General features: G+C 34.0%; 8 protein-coding genes across 13 annotated transcripts in view; 4 read left to right on the forward strand and 4 right to left on the reverse strand.

Annotated features, from left to right (window-relative positions):
• Positions 1–2742: 2742 nt before the first annotated feature.
• Positions 2743–4776, forward strand: LOC143433033 (inhibitor of growth protein 1). The gene is made up of 3 exons (XM_076910136.1): positions 2743–3300; positions 3595–3798; positions 3921–4776. The coding sequence occupies exons 1-3, from the start codon at positions 3165–3167 to the stop codon at positions 4499–4501; spliced, it is 921 nt and encodes a 306-aa protein (XP_076766251.1). The 5' UTR covers positions 2743–3164; the 3' UTR covers positions 4502–4776.
• Positions 4777–5743: 967 nt separating this feature from the next.
• On the reverse strand, positions 5744–9425 carry Ubc6 (ubiquitin conjugating enzyme 6). 4 transcript variants are annotated; one of them, XM_076910147.1, is made up of 5 exons: positions 9267–9425; positions 8855–9112; positions 8008–8088; positions 7687–7891; positions 5744–6382 (listed from the first exon to the last, which is right to left on the reverse strand). In XM_076910147.1, the coding sequence occupies exons 2-5, from the start codon at positions 8896–8898 to the stop codon at positions 6227–6229; spliced, it is 486 nt and encodes a 161-aa protein (XP_076766262.1). In that variant the 5' UTR covers positions 8899–9112; positions 9267–9425; the 3' UTR covers positions 5744–6226. The 4 variants fall into 4 exon arrangements, with proteins under 4 accessions (XP_076766262.1, XP_076766263.1, XP_076766261.1 ...); XM_076910148.1 differs by having other exon boundaries at positions 9256–9420; XM_076910146.1 differs by having other exon boundaries at positions 8855–9420.
• A 611-nt stretch (positions 9426–10036) lies between these two features.
• Trus (programmed cell death 2 like trus) lies at positions 10037–11964 on the forward strand. The gene is made up of 4 exons (XM_076910132.1): positions 10037–10360; positions 10580–11010; positions 11110–11565; positions 11641–11964. The coding sequence occupies exons 1-4, from the start codon at positions 10250–10252 to the stop codon at positions 11903–11905; spliced, it is 1263 nt and encodes a 420-aa protein (XP_076766247.1). The 5' UTR covers positions 10037–10249; the 3' UTR covers positions 11906–11964.
• A 224-nt stretch (positions 11965–12188) lies between these two features.
• LOC143433020 (complex I assembly factor ACAD9, mitochondrial) lies at positions 12189–14450 on the reverse strand. Its single transcript, XM_076910113.1, has one exon. It carries the CDS (start codon positions 14322–14324, stop codon positions 12468–12470), a length of 1857 nt encoding a protein of 618 aa, XP_076766228.1. The 5' UTR covers positions 14325–14450; the 3' UTR covers positions 12189–12467.
• A 367-nt stretch (positions 14451–14817) lies between these two features.
• Positions 14818–17091, forward strand: Dctn4-p62 (dynactin subunit 4). The gene is made up of 9 exons (XM_076909822.1): positions 14818–15008; positions 15086–15156; positions 15227–15423; positions 15493–15635; positions 15718–15877; positions 15948–16131; positions 16204–16399; positions 16474–16664; positions 16752–17091. Exons 1-9 carry the CDS (start codon positions 14880–14882, stop codon positions 16969–16971), a joined length of 1491 nt encoding a protein of 496 aa, XP_076765937.1. The 5' UTR covers positions 14818–14879; the 3' UTR covers positions 16972–17091.
• A 121-nt stretch (positions 17092–17212) lies between these two features.
• On the reverse strand, positions 17213–18549 carry Rps14 (ribosomal protein S14). Of its 2 annotated transcripts, none has more exons than XM_076909823.1 (4): positions 18465–18549; positions 17996–18146; positions 17836–17923; positions 17213–17588 (listed from the first exon to the last, which is right to left on the reverse strand). In XM_076909823.1, exons 2-4 carry the CDS (start codon positions 18142–18144, stop codon positions 17370–17372), a joined length of 456 nt encoding a protein of 151 aa, XP_076765938.1. In that variant the 5' UTR covers positions 18145–18146; positions 18465–18549; the 3' UTR covers positions 17213–17369. The 2 variants fall into 2 exon arrangements, with proteins under 2 accessions (XP_076765938.1, XP_076765939.1); XM_076909824.1 differs by having other exon boundaries at positions 18448–18537.
• A 176-nt stretch (positions 18550–18725) lies between these two features.
• On the reverse strand, positions 18726–21499 carry Mre11 (double strand break repair nuclease mre11). Its single transcript, XM_076909681.1, has 10 exons — positions 21367–21499; positions 21067–21238; positions 20861–20997; positions 20585–20775; positions 20297–20501; positions 19877–20216; positions 19648–19792; positions 19278–19568; positions 18917–19186; positions 18726–18825 (listed from the first exon to the last, which is right to left on the reverse strand). The coding sequence occupies exons 1-10, from the start codon at positions 21470–21472 to the stop codon at positions 18748–18750; spliced, it is 1935 nt and encodes a 644-aa protein (XP_076765796.1). The 5' UTR covers positions 21473–21499; the 3' UTR covers positions 18726–18747.
• A 480-nt stretch (positions 21500–21979) lies between these two features.
• Positions 21980–22883, forward strand: part of Dora (zinc finger SWIM domain-containing dorado) — a 52885-nt gene continuing 51981 nt past the window's right edge. The window contains exon 1 of one of the 2 annotated variants that reach the window (XM_076910050.1): positions 21980–22230. The gene's annotated coding sequence lies outside the window, so the exon portion shown is untranslated. The remainder of the gene's footprint in view (positions 22231–22883) is intronic. The other variant, XM_076910051.1, reaches the window with a different exon arrangement.

The following is a 22883-nucleotide window of genomic DNA, read 5'->3' on the forward strand; positions in this document are numbered from 1 at the left end:
TTCATTTCTGACTAATGATTTATTTAAAAACGATCGATCCTCTATTAACGCTCTGATTATCGTCCTGTTCAACAGACTAATTTTTTCCAACAGAATACGAGTACCTGGTGTTAAAATGTCCAAATAGAAACGAAATATAAGTGGGCTTCGTAAATCAATAATAATTCAATTCTTCTTCGATTTTTCCTGCTGTACACCATAAGTGTTGTCTGTATATTATTATCAAGGGGACACATAAAAATGTATGGAAGGACGGATTGAAACGGAAAGAGGGAGAACAAAGGGTGGACAGAATACTCTAACCTATGCAATTACGGAGCTTCGGGCCTAAATGTACACGCCTCTATGCGACACGCTAAGAACTACGCGACGCCGGATGAGTCACCTGAAACAGCGTGACTCGTATTCGAGAAGCATGCGTAATATTCGCATATGTTCCGAGAAAATATTTACGACGAAAAGAATTACAATGTTCGCAAACGTTTCTCATACAATAATTGTATTCAGAAGAACCAGCTTTGGAAAAAAAATGCCCATTCTTTGGAGAAATACTTATGGGAAAGAAATTAACCTTCTGTCGTTTTCTGTTATTATCATTACGGACATCCGGCAATTTTAAACTATCTATCCTTTATATAACAGAACTTGTTACGTGCATTCGTGTTACTGTGGAACAATGGAAATCCCGTATAAAAAATATATTTACATATTCGAAGAAGTTTATCAGCTTATCTTTTTAGTTCGACAGATAAATCGGATGCCCCGTCGATTGAAACATGCATCGCAATGTTTAGCCGTTATTTGCGGTAGACCGCTATCTTTTTTTCTTTTTTCGAAAATGCCGGACTTGGAACACGATACTTGCTAGGGCAAACTCATTCATCAAGACCTTACGAAATAAAAAAAGATTATATAAGCTGAACAACTTTCTTAATTATGGCTTACGCATTTCGTGCGGATATAAAGTACAGTAAAAGCTGCACAATGTGCGCTACAGAATTGTATACTTACTGGTGGAAAATTATCATGATTCCATAAAAAAGTAAATTTAGTACTATGCTGTACATTGTAATGTTTACGACTATCCTTATTATAATACATATTTATATAACAGTGCATTAACTGTCATTAACACTCATTCGATACAAAGATTCTTATGAATCATACCGTCTATGAAAGGATGAATTTTTTTAAACATTGAAGTTGAACGTTCTGAACTCTCAACAAGAATGGTACAGCGAGCGCGATCTGCTGCCACATCTTTGTACTTATAACTACATTTTATTTTAGACATTACCGACACTGCAATTATTAATTACAGGTGCAACAGTTTAATTACGCATATTACATTTGTAAATGACTCACTGAATCTTTTCACGAGTGTCCAAAATTTGTAATATTATTCTTCTAAAAGAGTTATCTATTCAAATAGCAGAGAGTGCAAACTCTAGTACTTTATACATTTTAATAAACAAAATATTTGAAGTTCGTATATGCATAATGTAATATTAAATGAATTGAAATAATTACAACTATATTTGTATCGATAATACATTAACTAAATGACCCATTGTTCGAGTTAAAATAGTATGGTATGCAACGGATGTGATTATCAACAAGTAACGCATTTAACCTGATAATTTTATTATATTAAGCTTACTGATAACATACATAAATTATTATACTTCCTTCGTGTATCTATCGCAGTTAAATTACAAGTACGCACTTGTAATTATCGCAAATTCCGATTTACCAAAACCTTAACAGTACGAAAAAGGTTCGAGGATTGTCCGGTTATGTCCGGTTCAAACTGACGCACCATGCATAACAAAAAAGCCAGTAACCAACAAGACGCCATTCATTTCTTTTTTATATCATTTAACTAATCGAATAAACATGCTTATTCCCGATTAAAACGGAAATCTATGAACAAGAAATGTACGAGCAACAAAAAAAAAATTGACCGAACAATAAAATTCGTAATGTTAAATGATCGAACATTTTGTCAATACCTTTAACGACGACTATTAATGAGAAGAACGTACTTCGACTGTAAAGATCTTGGCTTTGTTTCGTTTACAGGTTAAAATAAATAAGGAATACACCAGTGGCACAAGGGCAACACGACACTCGTACGATATTTGAGCAAACGATAAACCAGAAATATAAATGTGTCACTTACTTGCTAGATTTCTTCTTTTCATCGCCGAACCCTTGGAAAGTCCCTGTGGATGTCATCTTCTTCTACGATTTGCAAACGAGAGGACGAATATATTTCTGCAATAAGCGTTCACGCAGTTTTTGCGGCACACGGGACCCAAACACGACTCTTTCTTCTACCGAACGAAATCAAATAGGGTTGTGACACGGGATTGGTAGTCCGTACCATAAATCGTGACGTCACGATAGCTAGTCAAATTAGCACTTAGGTTGAAATTTATTTACCGTGTAAAGGGAAAATTTGCAGTCGTACAGTTTTCTTAATGCATAGAAAAAGCAAAATATATTTTTACAATAAACAGAACTAAAAATGATCAATATAATACAAAATAATATGATAACAACGACGATTGTTATACCTACACCACTATGCCTTGGAATTACTGTTTGTGTTAGGAAATGTACATGTGAAACAATAATTCTAATGATTATCAATGATTGATAACTCGAATTATTTTTATAGAAAATTTATATGCCATTAAGTTGGAATTCCTGACATTCCATTCTTGTCAACGATTTTTTACAGAAAATTGTTGCTTGGACGTAGAGCAAATGAATTTTCTACCATGTCGAACGCGATGTTGTTTGTTACGATATATTTACACAAATTTGGCCGAGTAAAATATTTGACATCCACGATGTTTTTATGTCTTGTTTCGATATACAAACTACTTGCAGGGTTTACTTGAAAACCGGCAGCCATGTTTGACTCTTGTTACAAACGCAGACGGAGTGTCCAAAAAAAGTCTCGTAACAGTTTACTCCTGTTCCGTATGATTTGATCGATCTTGATTGGCGTAATCGTGAATTACATGGCAATACATATATTCATAAATGGTGCGAAAAGTTCGAAAACTCGTTACGGTGTCATTCGAGATTTTTGTCAACGAGCGAACTGTTTTGAAATTTGTTAATTACCGAGGGAAATTCGTAACAGAGTGAATATGTTAAACCAGGCTGTAGTCGAGGCATTGTATTCCGCAACGTACATAGAAAATTATTTGGACTGTGTGGAGAATTTACCAAATGATTTACAGAGACACGTCTCCCGGCTTCGGGAACTCGATGCCACTTGTCAAAGTAATTAAAATTAATAATATCTCGAAATAGTTGTATAACATGTACACCCCGATGCGTTTTGATTGCAAACATTTCGTTCTCGTAACTCGAACGATTCATGAATGTTTACGTAAACTATTGCACAGAAACTGAAACTAACGGGATAAAAATAAAGGAAAATTTACCGTCGCGCTAAATTTACATTTGTTTACTGACCGCACGTTTCATTTTTGAATACGATACACGTTACTTTTTACTATGTTATTTTATGCGAGGATGTACGAAGGAGTGTCTTACTTTTTTACTTTTATCTAGCATACTTACGGGAAGTAGATCAACAGCAAGAAGCACTGCGAAACGACACCGATCTGGCAGTTAGAAGGAGAGCGCTTCTAAGAGTCCAGCAAGCACTGATCGCTGCACAAGAAATAGGAGATGAGAAGTTACAAATAGTTCAACAAGTTCAAGATCTTATAGAGAATAAATCAAGGCAGTTAGATTTAGATTACCGTAATCTTGGTATGCTCTTCTTCTATTTTTTCTTTCTAAGTTTTTCACTATAAAAATCATAAAAAGACACTGTTACAATGCAACAGATAGAAGTATTTTTTAATATCTTACATATTCTACATTCCTTATAGATTTTGGAAAAGAGCAGGAAAGCAATGAATTATCCCGCGAAACCAATGCAAACGTAAACTCCAATTCTACGGGTAATGCAAACAGTTCGGAAAGACAACCAAAAAGGGCCAGAAGAACAAGGACAGATACAATGGTTGATTCTTCTAATGCTATGGATATGATTGTTATGGCAGAAACACGGTCTAGTTCGTTATCGAATGCTAGCAATGGTAATCAAAAGAAAACAACCACTGCTAACACTAGTAAGAAAAAGAAAAGAAAATCTAGACAGGGTAGTCAACAAAATCAACATCGCGAGGATACTCTACCACCGCCAGAAGATGACGATCTTACGATAGACCCAGATGAACCAACATATTGTCTCTGCGATCAAATATCGTATGGGGAAATGATATTGTGCGATAATGATTTGTGTCCTATAGAGTGGTTCCACTTTTCATGTGTTTCGTTAAGCACTAAGCCAAAAGGCAAGTGGTTCTGTCCAAAATGTAGAGGAGACAGACCAAACGTTATGAAACCAAAAGCACAATTTTTAAAAGAATTAGAAAGGTATAATAAAGAGAAGGAAGAGAAATCGTAGCAGGAGAAAAATGGTGAGCAATTTAAACACCTTGGAAGACTTAATTGAAATTAAAGACAGCTCTTAAGATGTATTTCATAACTTTATGTACTTTTTAAAACCTAATCTATCTCGTATAAAGAGAACCAGTGAAATTACTCTGTTATTAAATATATTGTTGGATAAATATGCATATGATCAGCTATGGTGTAATTAAGATTACAATAGTAGATAAATTATATTTGTATAATATTCACTATTGTTTGTAAATATTGCGATAATATTATATAATTCGAGTAAAATAGACACCTTGATTACTGTAAAGCACGTTTTAAAATTACGATATACTTGTTTCAACTTAAAAAACGAGTAGGTTTCTACGAACAAGTACATTTAAACACCATACACGTATAGTACATTTCACTTTGGAATTACGATAGCAGTATTAAGAAAAAAAGAAAGTAAGTTTTATAATATAAATTAATTCTGTTTGAAAAAAGAATGTAATATTAATATCACTTTTATCATTACTTTGATATGTGTTAAGTTACAAAGTTCGGTCATATTATTTGTAAAATGTATATTAATATAAATAATGCACGTAAACACAGATTCTTCTACTTACTATGAACTTTATAAAATGTACATGTATAAATGAAGATTATAGAATCTCTGAACAGTTATATGTACAACCTTGTTTAATATATATCTATGACTTCCCTTATTGATGAAAATTTACTTTTGTACATATGAACATTATATTCTTAGAATATAAATTCCTTTTAATACACAATGTACATTATATATGGTAAATGATATAAATATGATAAATTATAATTTTTATAACTGAATATAAAGTCAAACATATGCAGTAAAACTCGTTGTTTTATAAAAACAATTTGTATACTTAAATTAATTATAAAACAAAGTTTTTTTATGGAATGTGTTTATAAAAAACTAATATTTTAATGTTTTCATTAAATTTAATAATTTTTATTACAACTGTTTTATTTTTTGATTATTTCTTCCTCTCTATTATACATGAAAGGAGACTAATTAATACGTATCGTTATGAATAATGTCTCAACTTTATTAGGAAATTACAAGTAATTATTAATAGTTATTCTTTATGTTGATTACTGGTTTTATCTCTATATCATTATTCATGTATTGACGTATTTATATTTTCTGTAATTTAAACAAAACAATTTATCTTTCAATTCTCATAAGACATATCAGTAATTTAATTGATCTCCTTTAAAATTATATTACGAAAATTTTATATTTTCATACAGATCTATTAATTACAATGTAAATTAATGTTACAAAACCGGTAATTATATATGTATGTTTTATTCTTTATTTTTATAATTTTATCGTAATACTAGCATCTAAAACCTAAGTATAATGATCAAAATCATAGACATTTCATTTATGTTTATGGATAAAGATCACATAACAGTGTACCATTTTGCATTGCTCCAGTGCTCTACATTTTCTAAACATTTGAAACATATGTTAATATGAAATAAATCCTTTTATATCTGCATTATAAAATTATATAGCACTCTTAGCTAAAAGATACAAGAGAAACACAAAAAATTCTGTAGAACAATGGAGGATTTAACGTGTTATTTTAACAACTTAACGAGGAATATTTTATGCTACAAATTTCTACAAGAATATTTGAAAAAAAGTAGACATCAAATAAATTTCGCAAAAAGACCAAATAGATTATACTTAATGTCAGCGGGCATCTTCTGTGTAACTTTCTTGGAAGTTCAACCAAGACTGTTCAACAACAGTAGCTACTCTCTTCTCGTATTCCCGTTTATTTTCTTGATACAATTGCGCTGCTAACGAATTCGCTGGTGAGTTTGGATTTGGTTCATCCAAAAGGGACTGCAACAAATATTGTATAGACTTTGTTACGGTATAACACAAGTTTATTTTAAATGTTTAAACAGCACAAAAGGTTAAAGAAAACCAGAAAAACTATAAAGTGAAATTATGTATTTATTACGTATGGTGTGTGTATATATATATATATATATATATATAATTTCTATAAATTTATATATGTATATATATAATATGTATACGTGAATTTACGTACTATATGAAGTACTAAAATTAATTGAAATACAATTCTGTGCTTGCATAAGACTCACTGTTTCTTGCTTTTAGCACAGAAATAAAGAAAAGCGCCGAATATTAATTAACCTCTAATGTGTTTTTTAATATCACTAATTTTAATCAAATATATATATATATATATATGTATGTCGAAACAATCGATCTGTTATCAAATATATCGAAATAAATAAATACACAATTTTATAATAATTTATTATTCAACATTGTAAAAATTCGGTCTAATGTTGCACATTTGTGGTAGTTCAAATAGAGCTTTTAGGAAGAAACATGCTAAATGTTTTAGCGTTAGCTCCTTGGTAAGGCTGCACGTTCTCCACTGTATTTGATGGCTGTAGGTGGCTGCTGATCGGTGCTACGACAGCATCGTGGAAACGCCTGCGACTAATCCGTAAAACTCTGCTCCACGCAAGCCTTCACTCGCTTCTCGTACTCACGCCGATTCTCTTTGTACAGTTGCGCTGCCATTGAGTTGGCAGGTGAATTCGGGTTCGGGTCACTTAACAGCGACTGCAACCACATAAGTCATACTCGTTATAAAATATTCTCGATATTTTCCGTTTTTGTCTTGCACTTTTTTTTGTTTTTTTTTTTTTGTTTTTTTTTCTTTTAATGAGATGCATGGCTATAATAATAAATAGATGATACTCTTACGTGGTACGGGTGTGATTAGAAATACACTTGTGGTCGGTTAAATAGATTACAAAGCACACATTTTATGCTAACATTATGTATGCGAATCTTTTCTGACTTAAATGAATTAGACTTTGCTGAATTGCAACCGCTGTTAAGACAAAAACTTACGAATGCTCTAGAGTTTTTACATAAAACTTGAGAGAAAGAGATAGATGCGAGTATATGAAATTATGGCAATTATGTCAATGATACACTCTCTATGGTACGATAGACATTGCAGCTCTTATAAGAAGATACAACTTCTACCTATATGCCTCAACATTGACAATAGAACGATACCAGGCTGTGAAACTTTGAAATCTTTGTTCGAGATGCATTAGGAATTATACGTGCAAATTATTAAATTGTATTGGTACCTGTATGGATGTTAAGATAGCAGACACGTCGTAAGTAGGGCTCCAACGATTCTGTAGGATATCCAAACAGATGCCGCCATCAGCGTACACGTTGGGGTGGAACATCTTACTAATAAATCTCACCGTTGGTGGTTTATTTGGATATTCCTCTGTAAATTCTATTGTAAGTTTGAAAGTACCATCCTCGAATGGAGTGTCATGTGGTCTAAAAAGAAAACATTTTATATATACAACAAATATACAACAATATAATAAACTAAATAACTTGTATCTCTTGAAGTTATTACAATTGATATATTAATTTGGTACAAGTGCTCTTACCCAAATATAACTGCATTCCATATCATAATATTATTGTCTGTGGGTGCTCCTGATACTCCAGTAGGTGGATCTTCCTGTAGTCTATTCGTAAAAATATGCAATTTAAAAGGAATGATTTCGTACGCCAAAGAATAAGAAAATATTCTTTACACCAAAACTTAAGTAAATCATTTATTTTATTCAGAAAGTTGGTTAATATAAATCTAACAAAGAGTATAAATTTAGATCTATTGCAAGTCTCAATGTCATGCCAATGCCTCTTTATATAAAGCATTTTTAAATGTTACACTATATATCCACCTTTATGTAAATACAAATAACAAATATTTTCATGGATCGATAAAAATTATTGATAGAGAGGTAAACAAAATTTATTTCTCGAATGATTTTTTTGAAAGTAGAGCTCGATTGATTCACGATAAACGAGAAAAGGGATGATGAAAAGTCAGTGAGCAGCGAGCGAGTGAAACATTTACGAGAATCGATAGAGATTGTCAGAATATAAACAAAACGATGGTCGTTGGTCAATCGTGCGTGAATAAATCGATTAAACGCGATCCTGAAATCCGTGCGATTAATCGTGAAAAAGCATAGCTGGGAATGGAAATAAAACGCAATAAATGATCATAAGCACCTAATAATAACTTGGTAAGACGGGTCGCAATGACGTTCGTGTGGATCGCGTAACCTGAGGAGTAGTTTCTAGGAAAATTCTCTGAATGATTCGGATGGTGTGCGAGACAGAGTGGGTTACGAGGGAGGCAAAATACAAACACAGATATCATTTACAATGGCGGTGGATGACACACGGAACGATGACATAGGACTCTCGTGATTCACAATATACCTCTTAAAGTCTCTCATTAGTCTCCTTCGTGCGGGGGTAGACATCCCTCACAAATGGGCTCGTCGCTCCCAAATCGTTGATATGGGTAAATTCCAGAACGTTACGATACCGTCGTCACCTCACGTTCACGCGCTGTACCCCGATAAATGAAATCACAGCTATGCACGACGGTTACACCGACAACCTCGCCGCGTATAAGGAGAACGCCAGTTGTTTCTGCTGCGTACGTCTTTGCCTTTTGTCAGTCCGAAGGCCACCCTATTGTACAATACCGTTATAGGTTGTTCAAAATTAGTTCTACCTAACAGGTTCCCGATTGGCACTCGATCTTCTATCGATATCTTAACACCTTCAATTTTCCACTATCGTTCGTGGAAAAAGCCACCAGCATAAAAACCTACGTAATAATCACCCTGAGAAATTCGTTCACCGGACTGCCAAACCACGGACAGCTGGATAGATATACGGAGGGGATAAGGAATGAACTGTTTTGCGCATGACGTCACAAACTAAAATCAGACATCCCAACCATTCGTTCTTATTGCTATGTTCGCTAGCCGTTTCACTATTTATCGTCCCGATTTTAAGCCTGGCTGCTCTTCGCAGAAGCGAAACCGATCGATCTCGTGAAACGGGATGCGATACCTGCCTCGTCGCTAGTCTAGAGAAACATTATTGTTCCCCGTCGAAAAATCTCACGCACAACACAAATTACGACCAATCGCGAAATGTCGACCGTGTAAACACTGTTTCCATGGCATAGACTATCAGTTTATACCGCGGATGCGAAAACATTCTAATCGCAGCCAATTTACGCAACGAAGAGATTCCACTTTTCTATCTGAGGGGAGTGACAGGGCATTTCTTTAAATATTTCCCGATCACAGTTCCATTAAATACATCGAATCGTAACAAATTTTAATGTGCATTCGGCTTGATATCAATGCAGCGTTACTAGGGATTTTATTGCCGTGGAATAAAAATATCGTTATTGGTTGCAATGATTATCGAGCGCAAAATGCAATCCATGCAAATTACGAATTGGAAATTAATTGTATGTTACGCGTACCTCGTCGTATTTACGAAAGCCGTCGGTTCAATTCTATTCCCCTTTATTTGCAACACACAGTGTCCCAGCGTTCTCGCCGTTACGCGCGTTAACACGTGCATTACATAAATGAAATCTAATTCTTTTTTTACGTAATATTTGCTTATACATAAAGTATTCAAAAATCGATAAGAGCCACCAGGCACTGTTAAAAGCGCAAGCGTGAACCGATACTGATACATGTCAGCTGTCCACCGCTGAATACAACCGCAAATCGAGAATTAAAATATTCTCTATCCTACTTTACGAAGTCTTCCAATGAAGAAATACAGTTTTAATCAAACTTAATGGCTTGTGATAATCGAACGAAAGTGTACCTGGGATACGAAGATGAATATGTCACTGATAAACATCGGCCGAGTATTAACTTCATGACAAACAAGATCGGTGGTTTTCCAGTAAGTCGTTTCCCACATTAAATCACGTTATTTACGTTTAAGTGGACGGCGTATCTGCAATTTTTTCATTCAATAATACATTTCATTGAACGTTCCGAGTGTTTAAGCGTATCCTTCAAACTTTTAATTTATTCTTTTTTAATCAAATATATGTATTATATATGTATATATATGCATATATATATATATTTTAATCATGTAATATATTATTGTTCGTAGAACTGTTACGAGAAGAATAAACTATCGTTACCACAGTGTAGATTGTGCAGATTGCACCAACTGCTGGCTCTCCAATTGTATGTTCCATTAGATAATTCAAAGTATCATCGTACGCTTTATATTTTTACGTGTATAAACCCGAATTGTTGGAATCAAAATGAAAGTTGGACCTGTTTGAGAGTTCAAATACCAGAGGATGAATACAAGCCGAATGCTTTAGACACTAGCAGTATAAATGTACCATCTACGACATCATGGTTATCAGATGCGGATGATTGGGGGGATAATATGAATGATAACTCTGAGCAAAATGGAAACAATTTATTGCCAAACAATGTAACGGACTTTCACTTCTCTTTGCAAAAAGATGTCGATGAAAATATAAAAGAGGAATTCTCTGCGTTGCACGCGGATGATCCCAATGCAAACAGGTACTAAAATTAATGAATAAAATGTATATAAAGACACTGTCAACATTTTTAAACATATCACTACTAACATGTTGAAACAAACTGTTTTATTCATTTTAGTCCGGCAAGCATAGAATCTCCAGTTGGAGTAGGTGCTGTAGGTAGATTGGATTCTCCTCAAGCATCCGCTGAAATTGATGGAGACGAAAGTGAAGTTGTCTGTATCGATACTCCAATCCAACCTCAGTGCGATTTAATCAGTTTACTTCGAGAAGTAACTCCATTTCCTATTCAATTAGAATTAAATGCAGATACTAAATTATCGTTCGTTGAAATATTTATTTCCGTCGAAGAAGAAGATTGCGGTTTAGATGTGCCACAGCATGTACGCGATTTACTTCTTGAATACCAATACAGAAATCCAGATCTATCGACAAAATCTGTAGCGGACATAGACGACGGTAAAACCAGAGAGACAGATTCGGAAAAATACGAGAAGGGCATCCCGATGCATGGTGATAAAATGTTTCATAATTTCGTCACGCAAATACAGAAGAATCCTGGTCAACTGTTACGGTAAAAGCATAAACAATATGCACAAATTTTTGTTACTGTCAAGTTTTTTTTATTATATTTCATTTCATGCTCCAGATATTGCCGAGATAATTCTGCGTCGTTGTTATTATATCCGATCAGTGGATGTGTTGGAAGATGTCGGCATTGTGGTGGCGGAATGACATTCGAAGTTCAGATTTTACCTACATTGATTTCCAAACTAATACTTCAGCCACGAGTTGAGAAAAATTTCCAAATCGAATTTGGAACTGTGTTAATATATACTTGTGTAAGAAGTTGTTGGTCCCCACTGGATTTATACAGGGAAGAACATGTTATTGTTCAAGCAGAGAAATTATAGTGATACTACGATTAAAATAAATTTAAAATAGAATTTTGAACTTCCAATTTTAGAACTAACTATAGTTGCATTTTTTCGTAGAGAAATACCGTCCACCTTTTTGCGCATACATTAGAGTTCATAGTAATGGTGTATAAGGATAAAATTAAAATTCCTGATACAAGATTCATTGAAGATATTTCTCTTTCTCTCTCTCTCTCTCTCTCTCTCTCTCTCTCTCTCTCTCTCTCTCTCTCTCTCTCTCTCTATCTCTCTCTGAACAGTTGTATATTAGGATAGTTACAAAAAAAGAGACGTTATTTTACTTTTAAATCTAATATAATATAAGAAAAGAAAAAATTATATACTACTATTCACATTTAAATACATAATCGTTGATGGAAGCATGTTTATTCTATTCCTTACTACATTTAACTACATACATTCTAAGAAACCAGTATAAAGATATACATGTATATAGCTGTGTATACTTAATAAATAATTTGTAAAATTATTTTTAACAGTGTACATTAAGGAATAAAATAAAGCATTTAAAAACTGCAGAATCATATAAATTAGGTATTTAATATGTCTTCGTCAATGGATGTTCCATAGGATATTTACGTTGGTTGTACATAGTGTCCACAACATCCGCATAAGAATTATCACAATTCCTCACTGGACCAACTTCTAATTCCATTGTTGACAAATCTATTTTAAGAGACGAGATACGCGCCATTCTATAAATTAAATTTTTTTCAATATCCGAATTTCGAACACCAATGGAATAAGATCTCGACGCACGCATTATATTAGCAAACGTCGCATACAATTCAGTTAGTATTTTAGTTATTCTGTATACATCTCTATACTTTTCCAAACTTTTTGTTCCATTATGAAAAAGTAACATTTCAACAGCACCTCTAAAAGTCTTTATAGCGTTTTCTAAATTTGGAATACAATCTTGTAATGATGGATGAATGCATTCACTATTTATCTCTACTTCTTCGTTTGAAAACAATTTATGCTTAACATTATACAGCGGATATTGCAAAAACTTTCTTTTCTTTTCTATATGTTCATGCTTTTGCTTTGCAATGCCTTTTATAACAGCCATAGCTGCATATAAATTGCCATCCAAATTATTTGTGTCCATTGTTGTTAGAGCCAGAGCATCGTGTAATACTTGTACATACATTTTATTGTTCAAATAACTCTGCATACCTACTAACTGTAATCCCGCTTGAATACACTCCAAGCATTTATTCGCACAATACATTTCAGTAATAACTCGTTCTACTTCAGCATCTTGATCTTCGTATTGATCCATTAATCCAGTTGTGAGATATGCCATACTTTCCATAGTGTACAAAGAATATATTATTTCACCTACTATCCTCTTCACAATATCAAATGCATAGAAATCTCTATCAAAATGTTTCATATTTAAAATATCTGGTATCAACTGATTTGTAAAGTTCCTTAAAAGGCTAATAGACTGACCACTAATATTTTGTTTTCCAGGTTTCATAAATTCCAGTAATATATTAAGTGCAGAGCCAGGCTTGCCTATAACATTTTCAGCAGGTACTAACGTATCTGTAAAACTAATTGTACAGGCAGGTATTTCGTGTCTGCCAATTGTATCATATACATTTGTACAATTTATGCCACCAAAGCTGCGTTCAACCAAAAGTAAGGAAAATAAGTTTGGTGAAATTTTATTCAACTTTTTTTCGATTATCATTCTTGTAGATACTAAGAACAGATTAGAATTTATTCCATTAATAACATACTTTTTCTGGCCATTTAACAACCATGAGTTTTCATCATTTGACTCTATGTAGCTCTTCATGCTATTAATATTTGTCCCACAATCATCTTCAAACATGCATAATGTAGGAATTAATTCGCCACTAATAATTCTAGGGAAATACTTTTGTTTCTGAAGTTCTGACCCATATTTGGAAATTATTTGAACTGGTAGAATGTGGTTTTTTGTTATATATGTACCTAGCCAAGGTATATTGCTAAGCGTCTCCACCAATATTAATGACTCTGTGTTTGATAAGGTCAAACCAAAATATTTCTCATCTATATGCGTTCGAAATACTTCAAGCTCTCTTAGCTGGTCCAATATCTGTTTTCTATCTGTTTTGTCTGTACAACTGGATATATAAGTTTTTATTGGTTCTAACCATCTGAAAAACTCGTCGACTCTAGGCGACGTTTGCTCTGGATAAATAAGCTTTTCTTCATCCATGTTTCCTGCTGCAAGACTGTATATGTAAGAAAGCGTTTTCGGCTTCTTCTTTGGAAGAGGTTCGAAGGTGGTGAATTTAGGATCAACTCCAGCAGCTGCGGTACTTTCCAAGTATCTTTTTAATACATAACTTGACTTAAAAAATTTATTTCTTCGTAGCAATTTCCGTGCGAACATTATTACACGTAATCAGGCAACAATAAGGACGAAAATATAAAATTGACTACCGATGCTAACTTTTATTCATCTACGATAATTCATATAATTGAGAATAATTACTGTCTTATCAATCGTACAGAGCAAACATAAACGGTAGCCTAAGCTGTCTTGGCCTGTATTTTGATTTTAATGAACCATTCTGTAAGTGTCGATTGCCATGAGCAAGGTATCAACTGTACAATTTTATTGTTCCTATTCATTTTAGAATCAATTTATTGTATGCGTGAAACGACTTTAGATTTAATGCGTTATGAGTTTGCAAGTATTAATCGACGATAAGTAAGAACATACTTGGATTAAAAATAAAAATCATTAAAAGTTTCATTTAACATGGGGACTTTTTATTCGAACGTGACAAATTGCACTACGCATGCTTGTCGTACTGTGCGAATAATTAAAGATGGCTTGAAAGAAAGTTAAAGTTTCAGTTGAAAGGACTGTTATTTGACATTTCACGACAAGTAAAAGTTCTAATTTCCATCTTCTTAAATAACGTCGAGCCTATATTCGATCATGTCGTATTTAAAGCAACCTGATTACGTGCGTTACGTGTGTAATTGTGGCTCACTGAAACCTATTTCAAAGATTTACTTCTGTAGGCATTGCTCAAAAATTCGTTGCGGGTATTGTGTCTGTCAAGAGGTGCATCAATTTTTAATTCGAGCATCATGTAACTAAATGTCCTACGAATATTGATAAAACAATAATTATTTTTACAGGTTGATTCTCATTATTGCACCAATTGTATGGAAAATTTGCCATCGACAGAAGTTCGTCTTAAGAAAAACAAGTGAGTACTAAGTAAATGTAGCAAAAGTACTTTGGTCGAATCATACAGTATTTAACTGGTGCATTTGCAGATGTTCAAATTGTTTTGAATGTCCTTGCTGTTTTCAAACACTATGCACAAGAGCTGGACACGTACCTATAAGAGTTGCGCCAGTGGAAGGTGAAAATTCTAAAGATGTTAAAACAACACCAAAGAAAGTTTATTACCTATCTTGTTCGTTGTGTCGATGGACATCTAGAGATGCTGGAATACCAGATCAATCTGTTGGTATGTATAGTAAAAATGCTTGTCGCGTTAAACATGGAATTATAAAGGTATGATTCAAATTGATTTTAGCCACTGGAGGTTGGCCGGAACAAGAAAATCCTCATACGAGCCGGATTAATGCTTTAATTGATTACCATAAGATATTAGCTTCTATAGAGAAACAACAATGCGAGAAAAAGAAATTTCGTCCGAAACGTCCTTACATGCCAATTGTAATAAGTTTGCAACATTATTAATTTTTCGAGAAATACTTTTTTAATTTCATAACATTTCATTTCTTATTTTTATTGGTAGGCTATGTTTAGGATAACATCCGCTATGGTTCGGAAACATATCGGGCATCCAACGAAACCTTCCGCTCCATTTACTGATCAGCCACCTCCAGCTGTTGCCAGTACAGAGGTAGAGGAATTACCAGCAGATATTTTTACTGCACCGGTAGATATTACGAAAGGTACATTGGAATCATTAAATTACGATTTTTCATTAATATAGAGATTAAAAGAAGATGTTTGAATATCTAGTTACCACATTGGCACAGCGATTGCAACATCCGGATGTACAAGCGGAAAATGTAAATGAACTACGTCCGCAGCGTAGGCAATTTTTGGTTAAACGATCGCAACGTTGTCGCGTTTGCGAGCATAATCTCAGTAAACCGGATCTTTGTCCACAATCTACTAAATTTAAGATTCAGCTTGCTGCATTGTACGTTGGCATCTCTTAAATTTCTATTGTTTCTTATTAGCACTTTTGCATTAATATATGTGTCTCACACAGTTATCATGTACCAGAAGTGAGGATTGTTACTTGTGAACCACTTCGTCCAGGTAAATCAAGTGAGTTGCTCTTAAAGTTTTGCAATCCAACTCAGCACCAAACCCAGATAACACTGTTATCATTGGATACTCCAATGACGTCTACTGTAACAGTTTTGGATGAAAAGGAAGAGCACAAACAAGAAATTATGCAGCAAGTAAATGTTGATGTATATATTTAATTATATTATCCTTTCAGGGGAACATTATTTTTAGCGTATCATGATTTTAGGGATCAGAATCACCCAACTTATTGCCTTCTATTGTAAGACAAGTGCCTATAGCAGAAGAAACGAAATCTATAAAAATTACTGCAAATGCAGATTTAGTTTTGCCTCACAGCCCTCTCATTCTACCACCTAGGGACGATATTGCCGAATACGATGATACCAGCGATACTCATAATTTTCAAGATGATCCAAAGTATATTCTTTTTTGTATAGTTGTTCGGTACTTTATTTATAACGCGTGTTTTATTGTATATTAGAAAAAATTAATGTTTTTTTAAAGGCTCGTGGTCTGGAGGAAAGATAATAAAGCTGTAATGAAATTACACGTGACACCGCACGAAGATATACAGACGAATGACGGTCAATCGGTCATAATTGGATTTGTTATGCAGTATGGATATGTGAACACTATTACAGCATTGGAACATAAAGCACCTCAGAAGCTTGATCTTAAAGTTAAATTGTATCTTACCGTCGGGAATATTGTTGGAAATGCTTAATGCTTTACTACTATATATAACCGAGTATTTTAAACCCTCAATTAGTAATTTAAAATTCGTATACTACACATATTATGATACATACTATTTATTATTTAAAGAAGAAAAAATAAGAAATATATTGAAACATTAATACATACTAATTTTGTAATGAACGATTATATGTACATTAATGCATAATTTTTCAAGTATTACTGTAAAAAAAATTAGCATCTGCGTTAGAACATTAGAATAACTCGTGTAACAATGGTATAGAAGTGCTTTTTTTTTATTTGTTAACAATAAACGAATGTTTATTGCATAGAATTAAAATAGTATAGATAAGAATATAAAAATATACTATAAAATTTTTTTTTACTTTTTATTTTTGAAAGTTAATAAACGCACACAAACATAAATTACAGCCTGCGTCCGCGACGACCACCCTTTCTACGCGTAGAGTCAGATGGAATTGGAGTAACATCTTCAATACGACCAATTTTCATGCTGGAACGTGCGAGTGCACGCAAGGCAGACTGCGCACCTGGACCTGGTGTTTTTGTTTTGTTACCTCCTGTTGCTCTCAATTTAATGTGAAGGGCTGTGATTCCAAGGGATTTGCATTTTTCTGCTACATCCTGTTAGAAACAAAAGCGATATTAACTTTATTGTGTTAAAATTTTGTTGTCTACATTTAATTCCACATATGCCTTCAAGTGAAATGTATTTTTCCAGGTAAAGAAGTGATTTGTGGATGCACACTTCCATATTGGGAAAAAATTTAATGTACCACATACATGAACGCTCTTTTGATTAAACAGAAACATCTAAGAGCTGCCTGAATGTGGATAAATGAAATTAATATTAGAGTTACTGTTTTTTTACCTGAGCAGCAAGCATAGCAGCGTATGGGGAGGCTTCGTCACGGTCTGCTTTGACTTTCATTCCACCAGTAACTCGAGCAATAGTTTCCCTAAGTGTAGCAACATTTTAGTACAAAACTATTAAGTTATTTAAGATTATCTGACATTAATATTGTATATACCTTCCAGAAAGATCGGTTACATGGACGAATGTATCGTTAAAGCTGGCAAAAATGTGAGCGACACCGAAAACAACTTCACCTTCGCGCAGTTGGGGTCCAAGGGACACTTGAACCTCTTCTTTTTGTACCTTTCCTCTTTTCGGTGGCATTTCTACATAAAATATTTAATGTTCTTATTATTATGTATTTTCACTCAAACTATATGTATCAAAAATCATTCGTTTCTGAACTTCACAAAGTGTTTGGTATAAAGCTGGATTTTTTAAGGTTATGTTCTTGACAGTGTTTAGAACAAACGTTCGGGAATCTCGTGACGTAAAATTCATCCAAAGACATCGAAACGTTGAATGAATAACAGAAGATAATTCAAGTAGATTTTATATAAATACGTTTGTTTTATTCATTTAGCATATTATTTTCTGCAGAATAGAAAGTTTTTTTAATGCAAATACCTGTAAATTGAACCTACTGATACTCCCCGATATAACGCGGCCAACGCAGGAAGTCTAAAGAAAGACAACTTCCGGCGTGCTGCGGTTGAGTCGAGTTTCGATACTATCGAAAATCGAAATATAAATCGTAATCGCTCAGTGCTCCGGTGGATTGACAATAAGGAACAAAATAGAAATATGAAAATGATTTTCACGAAAGGTACATTGATTTACGAATAATATAAACTTTTATTATGTATAAAAAAATTAATTTATTTTAATTATAAAGTGTATTCTTAAGCGTTTTTAATAACTTATACGTTAATCGGAATCACTTATGACGAACACATCGTTTTCCGATTGACCTGATCTCATACACTCTTGCAACGTAGTTTGATCCTTCTAGTAAAAGATATAAAATTAATATTGTATGTAACGTTATATTTACGCAGAAAGACATTATACGATACGACAGAGTTTAATAATTCACCTGTTTCCTTTTCTTTGCAAGTTGAATTTTAGCTGACTGCGATGTATTCAATGCGTCAGAGGACTTTTTCTCACTCGTTTTACCTCTTCCACGACCACCTCCTCGTGAACCTCGACTTTTACCTGTTCCTCTAACTTTCTTAGGTACGGCTCTATATGTTATAGTTCCGTCTTCGTCATGGTCACTGAGAACAGTAACATTCTCATCTAGTACAGTATTCAATTTCTTTTCTATTCTTTTGTTTTTCGGATTACAAAACACTGCTTGCATCTAGAAAGGAATAATTGTATTATTTACAAAATTCTACACAATTTAAGTAAATTCCTTGTCATCATTTTCTTTTTTTTTCGTCTAATTATACCTCCTCCATTTCTTCTTCTTCTTGTTCCAATCTTTTATCCCTAAAATTCTTAATTTCATCATGGATAGATTCAGAAGTATCAACTTCACAAGTCTCCAAATGTACGATAGTCTTATTCATTTGATGACTCACGATATCCTTAAAAGCATCTGTATCTCCTCCGTCAACAAATCGATTTAACGCTTCATTTAAACCATTTACTGTTAATACTGTCAACTTATCTTTATTCTCTTCTAAACTGAAATACTTCTTTAATCCGCTTTGTACGGTTGTTTTCCAATCCCTGTTTTCCTAATAAAAAGAGGAATAATTGTTTATATTTGAAGAAACACAAATATAATGATAATAGTTCAAACGCATATTTATGTACATCGTCGTAGGAAAGAATTTGTGCCATTTCATCATATCCATCATCTGCATATAAAGTGCTCGCTTTTCCGCCGCTACTTAATGGTTTACGAAATATAACCATCTCCATGGGATTCGCAACTTCATCGCAATATTTTTGTGCTAATCTGAAATATATTAAAATTTGTGCATGTTAAATAAATGTATTTAGTAATTGGTAAATCAGAAAATAAAATAATGTAGAACTTTACTTAATTGGATCAAACATTTCTTTATCAGAGTTGTAAAGTATCCTTAAACGCAACAGAGGCAGAGTAGGTTGCTTAGAATTACCAGACAGTTGTGTAGCGAGTTTACTCATAAGTACATTTTCTATGTAATCATCAACAAAATTGTACACGGATATGGAGAGCTCCTCAGAAGGCTTTGATGGGATTTCCACTTCACGAAGGTCCAAGTTATCGAAGAGAAATGGCCTGACAGTTTCTAATTTCAATTCTTTTATTTTAAATTGTTTCTTACTCACAGTCAAAATACCAATGTGTTTTGGCGTTGCTTCACTTTCGCACAGAGAAGTTGCAATAGAGCTTCCTGCAATTTCAATTTGAATTTTTAACATATAATTCTGTGCAGCACAATAATTAAAACAATATAAGTAACATATAGTACACCTGGTTGTGAAATATAATAGTGTGTATCATCAACATATTCTGGAGTAATACGACATTCATGTTCATGGCCCCATATAACAAGATTCAGGAATTTTGGTAAGATCGTCTGTGGTACGTACTCAAACTGATTATGCTTTATACGATTTTGATGTAAAACAAATATATTGAAGCACTCTGGTATGTCTTTTGGTTGTAACAAGTTTACCTGTAGAATATAATATCCATTAAAAAGAAGGATCAAAGTACAACAGATGCATGTATTGTATATATATGTATATATATTTGTACCTTATCGTCTCTTATTAAGCGAGATAATCTCTGATCATTTATGTAACTTAAACCATACAATGCGACATGCGTTTCCCCCTTTTTTAAAATTAAAGGAGGAATCTCTATGTGAGTGACATCTGTCCATTTTCCAAAATAATTTATTAAACCAGACACTGACATTAAGTCCATTGATCCAATAGCTCCAAAACCTGTTTAAAAAAATAAAAAATGATTTGCTTCTATAGTCTACTTATAATCGTATTACATTTAAGTGATAGATAATATATTTCCTACTTGGATCATCATGGTTTCCATGAATAGAAAATACTGGCATACAGATGTTTAGGTTTGGGTCCTCATAGTTCACAGTTTTATAAGTGCAATGTTGAAATATAACATTTGGATCGCTTAAAAATTCAATCTTGATTTCCCTAATAAACGATATATATTCAAGTTTAAATATGTATAAAAGAAATCAAGGTCGAAACAATTTCATTTACCTAGGACCTAGACAGTATTTTCTTAGTAGTTCCAAACATTTTATTAGTACAGTTTGCGATGGTCTGGTATCGTGAAATAAATCTCCACCCAAAAGAATAAAATCTACTTCGTATTGTCTACCATATTGAAGTATTTCTTCAAATGTTGTAAAACTATCGTCTGAGTCTATTCCTGATATTAATTAACATTGATATGAGGCCAATATTATACATATATTAGTACTTCATTTCAATAATAAAAATAATGAAATCTTTTTTTTTAGAAGACACTGAAATGTATAAGAAAATATAGAAACCAACCCCTTTTCTTATTATATTGATAACCGAGATGGATGTCGGTTGCGATTAAAATTTTCATTTCCTCGTCTTCATTCGAAGGTTGATTAGCATGCGCTTTAGATGACATCTTATATATTTACAACTTTCTTTTTTGAAAATTTGTAAATAATACATAAACCTATTTTGTACTTTGCCAAGATCTAATGTGCACAGGCTATACAACGTGTAATATTTAGCCTGCTATATAATAAAAAAACGGCGCGATGCTTTTCGTACAACGAAGGTACTATGATTGGAGAAAAATGTTACTAGAATCAGATCAGCAAACTAATTAAAAGGAACATAATTATCGCAAATACGTAGGCGAAGAGTTGGTTCTCTTATGAAAAAATAATTTCAATTATCGTTAAAAACGTGAAATCTTCGCCTGATTACGCAATTTCTATGTTGAAGCATGCAAGTGTACGCGCGCGTGTGTACGCAAGCGTGGGAAAAGTAGTTTCCTAGTAAGATATATGCGTTTGAATGGAATGGCGCGAAAGCGTAAGACCGAGAGCCGAACGAATCCGAGGGTAGCCGAAGTAGAGCCGAGTGGTCGCACGGGTAGGGGTCGTTGGGGCGGCGTTCCGATCGCCACCTAGCGGTCAGTTGTCAGTCGTAGCAGCGAGGCGCAGGAGGAGGTTCGCTCGCCATATTTGTTGTTATCGTCGATGGGGTAGCCTAGCTGAAGTTTCGGGTTAGTGAAGTGGTGTAGTGCGTAAATTTCACGTAAATTATCGTAATTATTCGCGTGCCCGCGTTGGGCTTAACCCTCGCGGAAGTTACCGCGGACACGGTGGTGGCTCAGCTGTCCTACTCTGTTGTCGAGTGCGTCGTTTTATGTGTGTACGTGCCTATACATATAAAATACATGTTTGTGTATTACTCTCCATTCTGTTCTGGTTCTGTACTGTTCGTTCGGTGGTGCTAGTAGTAGTAGTAGTAGTTGTCGTCGGAAGGAGGGGTGTGAAGTGTGCACCAGTGACGGAACGGTAAACTTGTTAAAGAGGGTGAGGTAAGCAGTAAAAGGGTTAGAATCCATGTGCACAAAATATGTGAAAGGTGGAACAGTGAGATGTACGAGTTAGTAGTCGTACGAAAGAAGAGGGGTTGCTCCCTTACGCGGGGTCGGGGTCGTCGCACGTTCTTGACGTGGGTCTGTCGACCCGCCAAGGTCCTTATGTCTCAGTCTCTCGCGTCACTGATACGCTTCTGTCCCTCTTTCGAATTTTCGTTCCACTTTAGTTTAACGACGACTCGAACCTAACCTAATCCTTTCTAACCTTCATTTTTACGCTCTTCGTTTGGCGTTCGCCATAGACTATACACTCTTCGCTGACAAATCGAACATCATTTTCTTTTTTTTCCCTTCAAGTTCAACTCTGCCTACCATCGTTCCGACGGTTTTCCTTTCGTTCGCATTCGTCGCTGGCGCGAAATTATTCAAAATATGAAAACACCGCTTATCTCGCGCGAGAAATCAATAGAATTCTCTTAAA

The sequence above is a fragment of the Xylocopa sonorina genome, chromosome 2 (genome assembly GCF_050948175.1).
Source record: "Xylocopa sonorina isolate GNS202 chromosome 2, iyXylSono1_principal, whole genome shotgun sequence".
NCBI lineage: Eukaryota > Metazoa > Arthropoda > Insecta > Hymenoptera > Apidae > Xylocopa > Xylocopa sonorina.

Coding starts and splice junctions, on each gene's coding strand:
- LOC143433033 (XM_076910136.1), top strand. CDS start 3,165: ATGTTAAACCAGGCTGTAGTCGAGGCATTGTATTCCGCAACGTACATA. Junction 3,301..3,594: donor ACTCGATGCCACTTGTCAAA/GTAATTAAAATT, acceptor ACTTTTATCTAG/CATACTTACGGGAAGTAGAT. Junction 3,799..3,920: donor TTTAGATTACCGTAATCTTG/GTATGCTCTTCT, acceptor CATTCCTTATAG/ATTTTGGAAAAGAGCAGGAA.
- Ubc6 (XM_076910147.1), bottom strand. CDS start 8,898: ATGTCTACCCCCGCACGAAGGAGACTAATGAGAGACTTTAAGAG. Junction 7,892..8,007: donor TGGAATGCAGTTATATTTGG/GTAAGAGCACTT, acceptor TTTTCTTTTTAG/ACCACATGACACTCCATTCG. Junction 6,383..7,686: donor CTATCTTAACATCCATACAG/GTACCAATACAA, acceptor TATTTGTTGCAG/TCCCTTTTGGATGAACCAAA.
- Trus (XM_076910132.1), top strand. CDS start 10,250: ATGGCTTGTGATAATCGAACGAAAGTGTACCTGGGATACGAAGATGAA. Junction 10,361..10,579: donor ACAAGATCGGTGGTTTTCCA/GTAAGTCGTTTC, acceptor TATTGTTCGTAG/AACTGTTACGAGAAGAATAA. Junction 11,011..11,109: donor GATGATCCCAATGCAAACAG/GTACTAAAATTA, acceptor TATTCATTTTAG/TCCGGCAAGCATAGAATCTC.
- LOC143433020 (XM_076910113.1), bottom strand. CDS start 14,324: ATGTTCGCACGGAAATTGCTACGAAGAAATAAATTTTTTAAGTCAAGT.
- Dctn4-p62 (XM_076909822.1), top strand. CDS start 14,880: ATGTCGTATTTAAAGCAACCTGATTACGTGCGTTACGTGTGTAATTGT. Junction 15,878..15,947: donor ACCGGTAGATATTACGAAAG/GTACATTGGAAT, acceptor TTGAATATCTAG/TTACCACATTGGCACAGCGA. Junction 16,665..16,751: donor AATTTTCAAGATGATCCAAA/GTATATTCTTTT, acceptor GTTTTTTTAAAG/GCTCGTGGTCTGGAGGAAAG.
- Rps14 (XM_076909823.1), bottom strand. CDS start 18,144: ATGCCACCGAAAAGAGGAAAGGTACAAAAAGAAGAGGTTCAAGTGTCC. Junction 17,924..17,995: donor GTAACCGATCTTTCTGGAAG/GTATATACAATA, acceptor TGCTACACTTAG/GGAAACTATTGCTCGAGTTA. Junction 17,589..17,835: donor CTGCTATGCTTGCTGCTCAG/GTAAAAAAACAG, acceptor TGTTTCTAACAG/GATGTAGCAGAAAAATGCAA.
- Mre11 (XM_076909681.1), bottom strand. CDS start 21,472: ATGTCATCTAAAGCGCATGCTAATCAACCTTCGAATGAAGACGAGGAA. Junction 20,776..20,860: donor TGGAAACCATGATGATCCAA/GTAGGAAATATA, acceptor TTTTTTAAACAG/GTTTTGGAGCTATTGGATCA. Junction 19,187..19,277: donor AAGAAGAAGAAATGGAGGAG/GTATAATTAGAC, acceptor ATTCCTTTCTAG/ATGCAAGCAGTGTTTTGTAA.